A 14,511-nucleotide genomic window follows, 5' to 3' on the forward strand; every position below is an offset into this window, starting at 1 on the left:
GTATTCATATATTTCAGTACTACATTGATTGATTGATGTGTGTATTATTTGACAAAAAAAAGGAAAATAAAAAACAACATTTGCATTACATATTTTTTATCTTATGTACCAGCCTGAATCTGAGTGAGTAGAAGACCCAGAAGTGGTTAGAAGACCCAGGATTTGTGCCTGCTTGGATGCCTGCCTGAATGTCTGGATCTGTTTATGTATAGACTGTAGCACAACCTAGTGGAATTATAGTACAAAATAGATGAAGCAAGTGCATGTATAACTGTTTCTGGTGTTGTTTTAAAGTATGACACAAAACATTAACATTCACTTTTATCTGTTCTGCATTAACATATCCTCCAGTGATCTAATTAGGCCTACTTTTTATAGTTTTTTTTGTCATTATCTTGCCAAACAAGGCAACAGTATAACAAGTGTAACACAATCATCCAAATCCCTTAGCCAAACAGTATGGATTTCGAGGCTCAATTTAGACCCGGCAGGACCGCCATGTGCGTGTAGTTTTCATTTCATTTGAGAGTCTGCGATTTTCAGAGATTAGTAGAGATCCTCAGGAGAATGCATGGTGACATTTTGGGCTTCCCCACGACAGCCAAAATAGACCTCCTCTCCAATGTCAAAGTCCAGTACAGAACACACGCACACACAAAAGGCCTACGGGCCTAAAGCTTGCATGCTATCTCAGGATTAGCCATGATTAAGGCCCCATAATCAAAAGTCAATCCAGACTGATCAGAAAGATCAGAAAGGCACAGAGACATGTCCTATCGCTGAGCTAAATCATTAGCTGTGTGATGCCTTCTTTAGAACTATCTGTTTAGTGCACAGTGATTGACTATCATATTTAGGGTGGCGTATCCCACCTGTGTTTGTCTTATTTTTGTGGTCCAGTTATAAACGCACGCATTCAGTGTCTCAAAAGTCATCATCATAACTTTGGAATTTCAATTGTCTGAAAACCAGATTGGAATTTACACTTGGCATGGAAGTATAATACCCGTTCTGCATGTTTTCTATACAGTAGGATTACACTAGAGCTTTAATTTGATTTCCAATAAGGTCCTGGGCTCTTTCTGCCCAAATACAAACAGATTAACAGATGAGTATCTCCATGCTATTGATTTATGTTAGATTGATGTTTTAAACTAGAAATATAAATGATGGAACTATACATTATAGATAGAACATCTATATGCCTGGCAAAATATACAAATGCTGAAATGCCATTTCCTGTCACATACATCAAGGACCAATTAAGATCATGCTTAGAATAGGATCACAAATGTATCCTTATTTTTGCTTAATCTTAAATGGATAGCTGTCCCTCCAAAAAATGTTAAGATGCAAACTATTTCAAGGTTTCCCATTTCTCCAATTCCATCCATCGGTTTATGTAACGTCTGCCCTCTGCCTCTGAAAACCATTGTCTGGCCACCATGCCACTAGATCCCAGAATAAGCCCCATAATGAGAGATGACAGAGAACTAATCGGGGGGGGGGGGCTTACTTTTCCATGCCCAAAACAACGGGAAGGATTTCAGGGGCGACCCAAATTATCTCAATAAAAGCCGCTCCAGTGAGTCCCTTTGATTACTGAGGGATCCGTCTGAGGGAGAACTCTGGTGAGTAATATAAAACCCTCTCCTATAGAGGTTTGTGCACTACTGACTGTCTATGCTAAAGCTTTTTATCAACAAAAGGTTCCGTTACGATCTTTTCAAATGTTTTATTTCATTCAAAAATGAATAAAAAAAGAATGGCTCCTATATCTCCTCAGGTGAGTGAAACAAAACCGCAACCTTTTCTCAGTGAGTCTGGATTTGGGTAAGGTTGAAGACGCTTTATATTACAGTCCTCTCTCAGCTGGTCTTTTTGATTGATTCCTGTCACTGGATGTCTCTCCATCAGAGAAAGTGAATTTCTTGGACTTATTTTGAAACTCAGCTTTCTCTTCACAGTAAAAGCCCAGCCATGAGTACGGACGCAGAGATGGCCATTTTCGGCGAGGCAGCCGTATACCTCCGGAAACCGGAGCGAGAGAGGATTGCCGCTCAGAACATCCCATTTGATGCCAAGACAGCCTGCTATGTGACCGACAGCAAAGAGCTGTACCTCAAAGGCAACATCCAGAAGAGAGACGGTGGCAAAGTCACTGTAAAGATTACTGGTGGACAAGTGAGTGTTTGACTCCACAAATAATGAATATAGACAGTATTACTACACTGAGTATACCAAACATTAGGAACACCTTCCTAATGTTGAGTTGCACCCCACCTTTTTGCCCTCAGAACAGCCACAGTTCGTCAGAGCATGGACTCTACAAGGTGTTTAAAGTGTTCCACAGGGATGCTGGCCCATTTTGACTCTAATGCTTCTCACAGTTGTGTCAAGTTAGCTGGATGTCCTTTGGGTGGTGGACCATTCTTTATACACACATGAAACTGTTGAGTGTGGAAAAGCCCAGCAGCGTTGCAGTTATTGACACAAACTGGTGAGCCTGGCACCTACTAACATACCCCGATCAAAGGCACTTACATTTTTTGTCTTACCCATTCACCCTCTGAATGGCACACATACACAATCCATGTCTCAACTGTTTCAAGGCTTAAAAATCCTTCTTTAACCTGTCTCCTCCCCTTCATCTACACTGATTGAAGTGGATTTAAGTGTCATCAATAAGGAATCATATCTTTCACCTGGATTCACCTGGTCAGTCTTTATCATAGTAAGAGCAGGTGTTAATGTTTGTATACTCAGTGTACATTGTAATAATAACTAATACAATATGCTAGTAATTAATAGAAGTAGTACTACATGTTAATAACTCTTATGTCTAACTTTCCAAGGGTGTAACAGTGACGGAGGATGATGTGTATCCAATGAATCCTCCTAAATTTGATAAGATTGAGGACATGGCCATGATGACCCACCTCAACGAGGCCACCGTGCTGTATAACCTCAAAGAGCGTTACGCAGCATGGATGATCTATGTGAGTCTAGACTGGTTGACATTACATACTGTCAGTGGTGGAAAAAGGGCTCAATAGTCATACAGTACTTGAGTAAAAGTAAAGATACCTTAATATAAAAATGACTCAAGTAAAAGTGAAAGTCACCCAGTAAAATACTACTTGAGTAAAAGTCTAAAAGTATTTGGTTTTAAATATACTTAAGTATCAAAAGTAAAAGTATAACTCCTCTCAAATTCCTTATATTATTAGGCAAACCAGACAGCACAATTATTATGTTTTTTTTTTACATTTACAGATAGCCAGGGGCCCACTCGAACACTCAGACATAATTTACAAATTAAGCATTTGTGTTTAGTGAGTCCGCCAGATCAGAGGCAGTAGGGATGACCAGGGACGTTCTCTTGATAAGTGTGTGAATTGGACCATTTTCCTGTGAAAATGTAACGAGTACTTATGGGTGTCAGGGAAAATGTGTGGAGTAAAAAGTACATTATTTCCTTTAGGCATGTAGTGAAGTAAAAGTTGGCTAAAGTAAAGGTACACCAAAAAACGACTTAAGTAGTACTTTAAAGTATTTTTATTTAAGTACTTTGGACCACTGTGTAGTATATACAATTCTTTATCATTCACTCCAATACAATATCAATGAGATGAGCCAAAAGTAATTGGTTACTAAACTATGTTTCAGACCTACTCTGGGCTGTTCTGTGTCACTGTAAACCCCTATAAGTGGTTACCAGTCTACAACCAGGAGGTGGTAGTGGCCTACAGAGGGAAGAAACGCATGGAAGCCCCGCCTCATATCTTCTCTGTCTCTGACAACGCATATCAGTTCATGCTCACTGGTAAGGTTGATATTTGGCTCTAATGGAAAACCTTATTCAGCAGAATTACCTGATTATGTTTTTTTTATTTTACCGTTCTTTTACCAGGTAAGTTGACTGAGAACACATTCTCATTTACAGCAACGTCCTGGGGAATAGTTTCAGGGGAGAGGAAGGGGGATGAATGAGGCAATTGTAAGCTGGGGATGATTAGGTGGCCGTGATGGTATGAGGGCCAGATTGGGAATTTAGCCAGGACACCGGGGTTAACACCCCTACTCTTACGATAAGTGAAATGGGATCTTTAATGACCTCAGAGAGTCATGTCAATATGTTAATATATCCCCCTCATTAAACCCTCTCATCAAAATATTTTTATTCACAGACAGAGAGAACCAGTCTGTCCTTATCACGTAAGTTGCATTCTATATTAACAAACCCTCATATTTTTGTACCACAACTAACACTTATCTTATTTGACCTATATTATTCTTTTCCCAACCTTGTTTATTTATTTGAACTCAGTGGAGAATCTGGTGCAGGGAAGACTGTGAACACTAAGCGTGTCATCCAGTACTTTGCGACAATCGCAGTGTCTGGGAAGAAAGAATCTACCAGTGGCAAAATGCAGGTGAGGCCCTGTGATACCAGGCTGGTGCCAGCTGACAAAAAACTAGTTCAAATGTATGTAATAGTCATTTTAACTAAATATCAGATAAATAGTGGTTTGTGAAGTAAAGTGTAAGAAATTATTCTACAGGGCTCGCTGGAGGATCAAATCATTGCAGCCAACCCCCTGCTAGAGGCCTATGGGAATGCCAAAACTGTGAGGAACGACAACTCCTCACGATTTGTAAGTTGAGCCTATTACCGTTATCTTTAATATAATTCTTAAGACGTGTTACAGTTCAAACCAGGAATCATAAATTATTATTTTCCAAACAGGGTAAATTCATCAGGATTCATTTTGGAACCACTGGAAAGCTAGCATCAGCTGATATTGAGACATGTGAGTCTATGCTGTGTGTTTCTGTGCATGGTCTAGACTAGAGGTTATGGAAGGCATTGACACTCTTGACTCTTTCCCCAGACTTGCTGGAAAAGTCCAGAGTGACATTCCAGCTTGTTGATGAGAGAAGTTATCACATCTTCTATCAAGTAATGACCAACCACAAGCCAGAGCTGATAGGTAAGGATCACATGATTAATGGTATTGCCAATGGTCCATCCAGCTGAGTATTGAATTTTAAATCACTAATGACTATTTTAATCTCCACAGAGATGCTGCTCATCACAACCAACCCATATGATTTCCCCATGATCAGTCAGGGGCAGATCACTGTGACCAGCATCGTAGACAAAGATGAACTGGTCGCCACCGATGTAGGTCTTCTTGATTTGACAAATAACTTGACAAATTATGTTTGCACATTTACCATAATGTGATTAACATAATACAACATCATGTGGAATCTACATATAGTGTATATTTTGTTTCCTGCTCTTCTATTAACATTGAATCTACTTATATCTGATTGATTTGGCTACTAGACTGCTATTGATATCTTGGGCTTCACGCTGGATGAAAAGATGGGCATCTTCAAGCTGACAGGTGCTGTGATGCATCATGGGAACATGAAGTTCAAGCAGAAGCAGAGAGAGGAGCAAGCAGAGCCAGACGGCACTGAGGGTAAACATGGGTTTTGAATATGTATACATAATATGAATATACTGTATATATACTTACCCTGAAAAGTACAACATGTGACTCATCTCAGAAATGGTCCTTTGAGGGAGATGTTAAAATTCTTCTACGGCTCCTGTCATTGTTTTAGTGGCTGATAAAATTGCCTACCTCCTGGGCCTGAACTCTGCAGATCTGCTAAAAGCTCTCTGCTACCCAAGAGTGAAGGTTGGAAATGAATATGTCACCAAAGGACAGACAGTTCAGCAGGTGAAAAATCCTATCTATTCAATATTACCAATAAATGCATATCAATCAGTCCATTATGATTATTCCAATTCTGTTGTATTATTTTTTCACTTTTAGGTCCATAATTCAGTTATGGCCCTGGCAAAATCCATCTATGAGAAGATGTTCTTGTGGATGGTTATCCGTATTAACCAGATGTTGGACACCAAGCAGCCAAGGCAGTTCTTCATTGGTGTCCTGGACATCGCTGGGTTTGAGATCTTTGATGTAAGTATTGAATGTCCTCAACACAGTACTTAATCTAATGATACAGTCTCTGTAATATTGAAATACAGTATGTCAATCAAATACTTTCTACAGTACAACAGTCTGGAGCAGCTGTGTATCAACTTCACCAATGAGAAACTGCAACAGTTTTTCAACCACCACATGTTTGTGCTGGAACAAGAGGAGTACAAGAAAGAGGGAATTGAGTGGGAGTTCATAGACTTTGGAATGGACTTGGCTGCCTGCATTGAGCTCATTGAGAAGGTAAGTGTAATGGGAATATTTCATGTCAGATGAGAAGAATTTACACTACTGTTGTATCTCGTATCAACCTCTTATCAACCTCATTCCACTACAGCCAATGGGCATCTTTTCCATCCTTGAAGAGGAGTGCATGTTCCCCAAGGCTTCAGACACCACCTTCAAGAGCAAGCTGTACGACCAGCATCTGGGAAAGACTGGCTGCTTTCAGAAGCCCAAGCCTGCCAAAGGCAAGGCCGAGGCCCACTTCTCCCTGATGCACTATGCCGGAACTGTAAACTACAACATCTGTGGATGGCTGGACAAGAACAAGGACCCACTGAATGAGTCTGTGGTCCAGCTGTATCAGAAGTCTGCAGTTAAACTGCTGTCTCTCTTATATGCAAGCTTTACACAAGCCGATGGTACGGGATCTATAACTTTACCTCTAAAAACATGATCTTGTGTACACAACATGGTGTTATAGATATTCACACAACTCTTGCTTGTTTCTTTGACAGATCTTAGCAAGAAAGGTGCCAAGAAGAAAGGTGGCTCCTTCCAAACAGTGTCTGCCTTGTTTAGGGTAGGGGGATTCATCAAGTAGGGAAAATAATGAATACAAATGAGGTATTGAGACTCAAACGTTCCACTCAAACACGTTACTATCATTCCACAGGAGAACTTGGGCAAGCTGATGACAAACCTCAGATGCACTCATCCTCACTTTGTGCGCTGCTTGATTCCCAACGAGTCAAAGACTCCAGGTAGCACTAAAGCATTGGTTACTGAGTGTATGTACGAGATGGAGTGAGCTCCAAAAGTAATGGGACAGTGAATTTTTTGTTTTGTTTTATTGTAAAACACTTCTACATGGATGTGGATGCTACCATGATTACGGATAATCCTGAATGAATTGTGAATAATGATGAGTGACAAAGTTACAGACGCACACATATCTTCGCATGCTAGGAGAATGAGACCAAATACTAAACTTTGGACCACTTTAATCTACATAAGTGAATTTGGTCCAATGCTTTTGGTCCCCTAAAATGGGGGACTATGTAAAACAAAAATTAGAATTTCTAAACGGTTAATCCGATATGGATGAAAATCACATCAAATTAAAGCTAACAGTCAGCACTTTAACCTCATAGTCATTTCAAATCCAAATTGCTGGAGTACAGAGCCAAGACAACAAAAAAATGTGTAACTGTCCCAATACTTTTGGAGCTCACTGTGGCAGTTAATAATCATTCTCTTCAGATAAAATGCAGCCAAAATCTTGTACATCTTAGGTCTCATGGAGAATGCCTTGGTGATCCACCAGCTGAGGTGTAATGGTGTGTTAGAAGGTATCAGAATCTGCAGAAAAGGTTTCCCGAGCAGAATCCTGTATGGTGATTTCAAGCAAAGGTATACAATCATCAATGGTAGTTCACCAAAAATTCTATGCATTTAAATCCTTTGAAAAAAAGACAACATACCTAATGTATATATCTTTCATGTTTGTAACAGGTACAAAGTATTGAATGCTAGTGTTATCCCCGATGGCCAGTTCATTGACAACAAGAAAGCTTCAGAGAGGCTCTTGGGGTCAATTGATGTGGACCACACTCAGTACAAATTTGGGCACACCAAGGTAAGAGGAGCCCAATTTTGTCCACAATCATAAACCACAATGTTAACACTGGCAGTCAATCTAAATCCTATTCTACGGCCCAAATATGTCCTTTTGTCTCTCAGGTGTTTTTTAAGGCTGGGCTGCTGGGAACTCTGGAGGAGATGAGAGACGAGAAGCTGGCAGTGTTGGTTACAATGACTCAAGCGCTCTGCAGAGGCTTCGTCATGAGGAAGGAGTTCAAAAAGATGATGGAGCGAAGGTAAGACTGATAAATTGACTCAGTAAGACTGATCTGCTTGACTAATTATCTGTGAAGCTATAATATTTCATTTTTCTGACCATGGGGATGATGTAATAACCTCTCATTCCTCACACAGAGAATCTATTTTCATCGTCCAGTACAACATCCGCTCCTTCATGAACGTGAAACACTGGCCATGGATGAAGCTGTACTTCAAGATCAAGCCACTCCTAAAGAGTGCTGAGACTGAGAAGGAAATGGCCACCATGAAGGAAGAGTTTGCCAAGTGCAAGGAGAACCTGGCCAAGGCTGAAGCCAAGAAGAAGGAACTAGAGGAGAAAATGGTCTCCCTTCTGCAGGAAAATAACGATCTTCAGTTACAAGTAGCTTTGGTATGTTATTCACCAGTTAGGACCCAAAACATTTACAACAAAGCTATATTGACATTGTAAAATAAATAAAAGCATATAAAAATATAAAGGTTATTTTATGTTGAAACTCTCATATTAAACACCAACGGTATTCACTAAGGTTTTACAGCTTTGTCATTCTATTTTTCATTTTTAAAACATCTTATTTTCTAATTGTATATATTTTACATGTTATGAAAATTAGCTATAATCCTTTAAAGTTTCCAAAATTCTGGTAGTTTACTGATAAATTGTGAAGTTACCGGTAACAAATAAATATAATATTTGATTTAAACATGTTTTGAAAATAATTTTGTAGGAAAGTGAGAACCTTTCAGATGCGGAGGAGAGATGTGAGAGTCTCGTCAAGAACAAGATCCAGCTGGAGGTCAAAGCTAAAGAGCTGAGTGAGAGGCTGGAGGATGAGGAGGAGATAAACGCTGAGCTGACCGCCAAGAAGAGGAAGCTGGAGGACGAGTGTTCTGAGTTAAAGAAGGACATTGATGATCTGGAGCTCACCCTGGTTAAAGTGGAGAAAGAGAAACATGCAACTGAAAACAAGGTTAAAGAAACTTCCCCGGCATAAAGTCTACATTGAAGCTATTTATTTTATCAGTATGAGAACTGTTCACTTTTGTGTTTCTGTGAACAGGTGAAAAACTTGACTGAAGAAGTGTCAACACTGGATGAAACCATTGTTAAAGTATCCAAGGAGAAGAAAGCCCTCCAAGAAGCCCACCAGCAAGTCTTATATGATCTCCAGGCAGAGGAAGACAAAGTCAACACTCTGACCAAAGCCAAGGCCAAGCTGGAACAGCAAGTGGACGACGTGAGTTTGACAAGTCCAGTACATCATAGGCCTACTGTATGTCATGACGTCCTAACCTTGGTATATTCTTAAAATTATTCCATGTGATGTTACAGCTAGAGGGCTCTCTTGAACAAGAGAAGAAACATTCCATGGACCTTGAGAGATCCAGGAAGAAGTTTGAGGGAGATTTAAAACATGCCCAGGAATCCATAATGGATCTGGAGAATGAAAAACAGCAAACGGATGAAAAGCAGAAGAAGTAAGATTAAATACTTCTTACATACTGTATACATTCTACTGGATCAAGTTTTATCCACATTTTAACAACTTTCAATTAATATTTAACTTATAGGAAAGACTTTGAAATCTGTCATCTTGCTGGGAAAATGGAGGATGAGCAAGCCCTTGGTGCCCAGTTGCAGAAGAAACTAAAGGAACATCAGGTATCAAAATGCAACAAATGCAACACATGTTTCAAGCAATGATGTTGATATGTGGTGCAACTGCCAACAATGCATCCAATGGTTTTTTATCAACTGTTCTGTTTTTTCCAGGCCCGTATTGAGGAGCTGGAAGAGGAGATTGAGGCTGAACGTGCTGCCAGGGCTAAGGTGGAGAAACAGAGGTCTGATCTCGCCAGGGAACTTGAGGAGATCAGTGAGAGGCTTGAAGAAGCTGGTGGAGCCACCATTGCTCAGATTGAGATGAACAAGAAGCGAGAGGCCGAGTTTCAGAAACTGAGACGTGACCTGGAGGAGTCAACTCTGCACCATGAGGCTACTTCTGCTGCCCTGCGTAAGAAACATGCAGAAAGTATGGCCGAGATGGGAGAGCACATCGACAACCTGCAGCGAGTCAAGCAGAAGCTGGAGAAGGAGAAGGGAGAATACAAAATGGAGATCAGTGACCTGGTCAGCAACATGGAGTCGGTGTCCAAATTGAAGGTAAGTTGACAAGTTAACATGATTTATTGCACATTTTCAAACCTATATTTGAGGTTATAAAGAATGTTTTGTTCTGCCAGAGTAACCTGGAGAAAATGTGCCGAAGCCTTGAAGATCAAATCAGCGAGCTAAAGGCCAAAAGCGACGAAAGTCAGCGAAACGTCACTGACATCACTGTCCAAAAAGCAAGATTCCAAACAGAGAATGGCGAGCTTTCTCGTCAGCTGGAGGAGAGAGAATCGCTGGTATCCCAGCTGACCAGAAGCAAACAGGCTTTGACTTCGCAGGTGGATGAACTGAAGAGGCTGGCTGAAGAGGAGCTTAAGGTACAGAAACACAACTGATTCAAATGTCCGCATCACATCAAACAAACATTAAGACACATACTAAACGTTTCCCTTACTGGGTGTGTTTGCAGGTCAAAAATGCCCTAGCCCATGTCCTCCAATCGTCCCGCCATGACTGTGACCTACTGAGGGAGCAGTTCGAGGAGGAGCAGGAGGCCACGGCAGAGCTGCAGCGCGGCATGTCCAAGGCCAATGTAGAGGTGGCTCAGTGGAGAACCAAATACGAGTCTGATGCCATCCAGAGAACAGAAGAGCTGGAGGAGGCCAAGTATGATTAGTCAGACCTGTAGATATACAGAGTTAGACTCTCATGCTGACACCAAACATTCCATTGCAAAGATATTCTGATTTGCATACAGTGGTTTTTTGGAACTGTTGATGACAATATAGAGACCATTCTATTTCTTAATATATAGCAGCGTTTGCTAAAATCTCTATATCTATGGCTCTCTATAACTTTTAATTTATCTATTAGGAAGAAGCTTGCCCTGCGTCTTCAGGATGCAGAAGAGACAATTGAGGCTGTGAACGCTAAGTGTTCCTCTCTGGAGAAGAGCAAGCAGAGGCTGCAGGGAGAGGTAGAGGACCTGATGATTGATCAGGAGAAAAATCACGCCTGGGCCGCTAACCTGGACAAAAGGCAAAAGAACTTTGACAAGGTATTAAATGACTTGGAGAGGACTCAAATCATTTTAATTTGAGGTCTATTTCTTGGTAACAAACTTTTTGTCTCCTCAGATTTTGGCTGAATGGAAGCAGAAGTATGAGGAGAGTCAGGCTGAGCTGGAAGGTTCCCAGAAAGGGTCTCGTGCTATTAGCACTGAGCTCTTCAAAATGAAGAATTCTTACGAGGAATGTCTGGATCAGCTGGAGACCATGAAGAGAGAGAACAAGACGCTGCAGCGTATGGCTGAGACTGTGGTTTTGACATTCTTAGACTTTAAAAAGTATCCTATAGGCAAAGGCAACTGATAAAATTATTGACCAAATCTCTGTTTTTCTATTTGATCACCAGAGGAGGTCACAGACCTGAGTGATCAGCTTGGTGAGACTGGGAAGAGCATCCATGAAGTGGAGAAGGCCAAGAAGATTATAGAGACTGAGAAAGCAGAGATCCAGACAGCTCTTGAGGAAGCAGAGGTACTGTGTTTCAACAATACTGTAGATGAGTAAAGTTGGTTTGGTTCAGTTCTGGGCATGAAACCCGGTAGGTTGTACTCTTTATAGTTACATGTACACTTCAAAGCAAGTGCTCTTCAATCACCACCCTTATCTCCCTCAGGCCTCTCTGGAGCACGAGGAGTCCAAGATACTACGTGTGCACCTGGAGCTGGCCCAGGTCAAAGGCGAAGTGGACAGGAAGCTAGCGGAAAAGGACGAGGAGATGGATAAGCTAAAATGCAACAACCAGAGGTTGATCGAGTCCATGCAGAGCACTCTGGAAGCTGAGGTCAGGGGCAGGAATGATGCTCTCAGGTTCAAATGCAAAATGGAGGCTGATCTTAACGAGATGGAGATCCAGTTGAGCCATGTCAACCGGCAGTCTGCTGAGGCCCAGAAACAGCTGAGGAATGTCCAGGGACAACTTAAGGTGAGGGTCACTTTTACTGCAAACAGCCATGTGATGAATTTTGGAGCAGGGCAATGTGTGGCATCATAACAGAGCATGGTAGTAGCACTATCCCCCAACTTCGATGAATCGGTGTTAGAAGTAGGATCCACACCTCTACTTCCTTGCTGGACTTCAGTTGCAGCTTCATAGAACTAATCAAGACATGGTTGGGACTGGTTTGCCAGGATGCCCAGCTGCACCTGGATGAGGCTCTGCGTAGCCAGGAGGACCTGAGGGAGCAGACAGCCATGGTGGAGCGCAGGAGCTCCCTGATGCAGGCCGAAGTGGAGGAGCTGAGGGCTGCCCTGGAGCAGACGGAGAGGAGCCGCAAGATGGCCGAGCAGGAACTGACTGACGCCTGTGAGAAAGTGGGGCTGCTGCATTCCCAGGTTAGTGTCAGTGGCTTATTTACATCATATTTATAAGGAAATATAATCATGTAAATTACAGTTGAGGCCTTATCTATTCTCATCGGTCAAGTCAGGAAGAACTTCTCAAGTTGAAGAACTTCTGTTTCAGAACATCAACCTGATGAGCACCAAAAAGAAGCTGGATGCTGACCTCACCCAACTCCAGGCTGAGGTTGAGGATGCTGTCCAGGAGGCCAGGAATGCAGAGGAGAAAGCCAAGAAGGCAATCACGGACGTGAGTGACAACCAGAGGTTTCACAGAGTACACTGTCATAGACATCCCTCTTTCAATCCTGTTTATCCTTGTTCTCTGTGTGCCAATGCAGGCAGCCATGATGGCTGAGGAGCTGAAGAAGGAGCAGGACACCAGCGCTCACCTGGAGAGGATGAGGAAAAACCTGGAGGTCACAGTCAAAGACCTGCAGGTCCGTCTGGACGAGGCTGAGAACTTGGCCATGAAGGGAGGCAAGAAGCAACTCCAGAAACTGGAGACCAGGGTGAGTCAATAATAGCTATTCTCTTCTGATATGCAAATGCATAGCTCTCAAATGGATGATATCCAGAGGATTAGCCGACTGAGTATGAGCGGTAGGAAAATCTCTAGGCTATAATAACTCTGCATCTGAATTTCAAATAGATTTTTCAAAAGAAGTGCATATTAATTAAACAAATATATTTGAAAGAGTGACATTCCAACCTTTGACCCTCTGGGTTGCAGGTGCGAGAGTTGGAGGGAGAACTGGAGGCTGAGCAGAGGATGAGAGTTGATGCCATCAAAGGAGTCAGGAAATATGAGAGGAGAGTCAAGGAACTCTCCTACCAGGTAGAGGATTACCATATTGCATTGATATTACCACTACTACAGTAGTTTAATGATAATGATGGTTATGATGATGATGATGTGGGGTAGGTGGATGAAGACAAAATGGTAATAATAATAATATTTTCCAGGCAGAGGAGGACAAGAAGAATGTCTTCAGACTCCAGGACCTGGTGAACAAGCTGCAGCTGAAAGTAAAGGCATACAAACGCCAGGCTGAGGAAGCTGTAAGAAAAACTTTCATTTGTCATCTATACCCCAATTCAAAATGGCTGCATATGTATTTAATTATGACGTTAACCTTGTTGATGCTGAATTTCTCCACAGGAAGAGCAGGCTAACACACACCTGACTAAGTTCAGGAAAGTGCAACATGAACTGGATGAGGCATCCGAGAGGGCTGATCTCGCTGAGTCCCAGGTCAACAAGATGAGAGCCAAGAGCAGAGACATGGGCTCAACGGTTTGTTTGAAATTATACCTTTACAGAGAATGTTGTTTAGTAATGCCACAGTATTCATAGGTAGTGAATGATATCAAACCTTTCTTTCTCCAAACAGAGCAAAGAATAGTGAAGAGAAGATATGACTCAAAGACTCCTAAAATAGGAGTTTTTAATTCCTTATGTACTATGCATGCTTGGCTCACTGTATGTGCTGTATTATTAAACGCACATAATATGGGTTTTGTGTGTAGCCCTATGATATAAGCTCCTTTGGAAAGAATACTGCATTTCTACCTGAAGTATATTGGCGCCGCCTTGTGGTTAACACCCGTTGTATTTTCTATCTTGCCTCCACTTTTCACTTCAAGATTGCGACACTAAGATTACTTTCGACCTAATAGACATGGCTATACTGTATGTTACAACGAGCATAGGCTCGCCTACCATGATTGTGAGATCTACACTACGTTTAATTGCAAAATAAATTATGGCACACATTCCAAAAGTATGACTAAGTAGCTGCATTCATTGGACGTGCATATCATTGATCGGTGGAGCTCCTTTTCAACAGTTCACGTTATGGCAAAGTCACATTGTTTTACA

The 14,511-nt window shown here is 41.6% G+C and overlaps 1 protein-coding gene across 1 annotated transcript; it reads left to right on the top strand.

Annotated features, from left to right (window-relative positions):
* The first annotated feature begins 1,714 nt into the window (after positions 1-1,714).
* On the top strand, positions 1,715-14,035 carry LOC106589491 (myosin-4). Its single transcript, XM_014179548.3, has 38 exons — positions 1,715-2,184; positions 2,856-2,999; positions 3,670-3,826; positions 4,191-4,218; positions 4,331-4,436; positions 4,566-4,658; positions 4,751-4,814; positions 4,896-4,994; positions 5,085-5,188; positions 5,357-5,495; positions 5,641-5,759; positions 5,856-6,005; positions 6,099-6,269; positions 6,364-6,670; positions 6,767-6,831; positions 6,925-7,012; positions 7,544-7,661; positions 7,764-7,887; positions 7,992-8,128; positions 8,247-8,502; positions 8,840-9,082; positions 9,173-9,349; positions 9,445-9,590; positions 9,684-9,774; positions 9,886-10,275; positions 10,356-10,601; positions 10,694-10,890; positions 11,098-11,281; positions 11,361-11,526; positions 11,638-11,762; positions 11,905-12,213; positions 12,420-12,623; positions 12,754-12,879; positions 12,971-13,141; positions 13,363-13,467; positions 13,596-13,691; positions 13,792-13,926; positions 14,024-14,035. The coding sequence occupies exons 1-38, from the start codon at positions 1,981-1,983 to the stop codon at positions 14,033-14,035; spliced, it is 5,796 nt and encodes a 1,931-aa protein (XP_014035023.1). The 5' UTR covers positions 1,715-1,980.
* Positions 14,036-14,511: the final 476 nt, after the last annotated feature.

This window comes from Salmo salar, chromosome 28 (genome assembly GCF_965601325.2).
Source record: "Salmo salar chromosome 28, fSalSal1, whole genome shotgun sequence".
In the NCBI taxonomy this organism is placed as follows: Eukaryota; Metazoa; Chordata; class Actinopteri; order Salmoniformes; family Salmonidae; genus Salmo; species Salmo salar.

Excerpts from the sequence above, each read along its gene's own strand:
- LOC106589491 (XM_014179548.3), top strand. The coding sequence starts at position 1,981 with ATGAGTACGGACGCAGAGATGGCCATTTTCGGCGAGGCAGCCGTATAC. Across the intron at positions 7,888-7,991 it reads ACAAATTTGGGCACACCAAG|GTGTTTTTTAAGGCTGGGCT; the intron begins GTAAGAGGAGCC and ends TTTGTCTCTCAG. Across the intron at positions 9,083-9,172 it reads AACATGCAACTGAAAACAAG|GTGAAAAACTTGACTGAAGA; the intron begins GTTAAAGAAACT and ends TTCTGTGAACAG.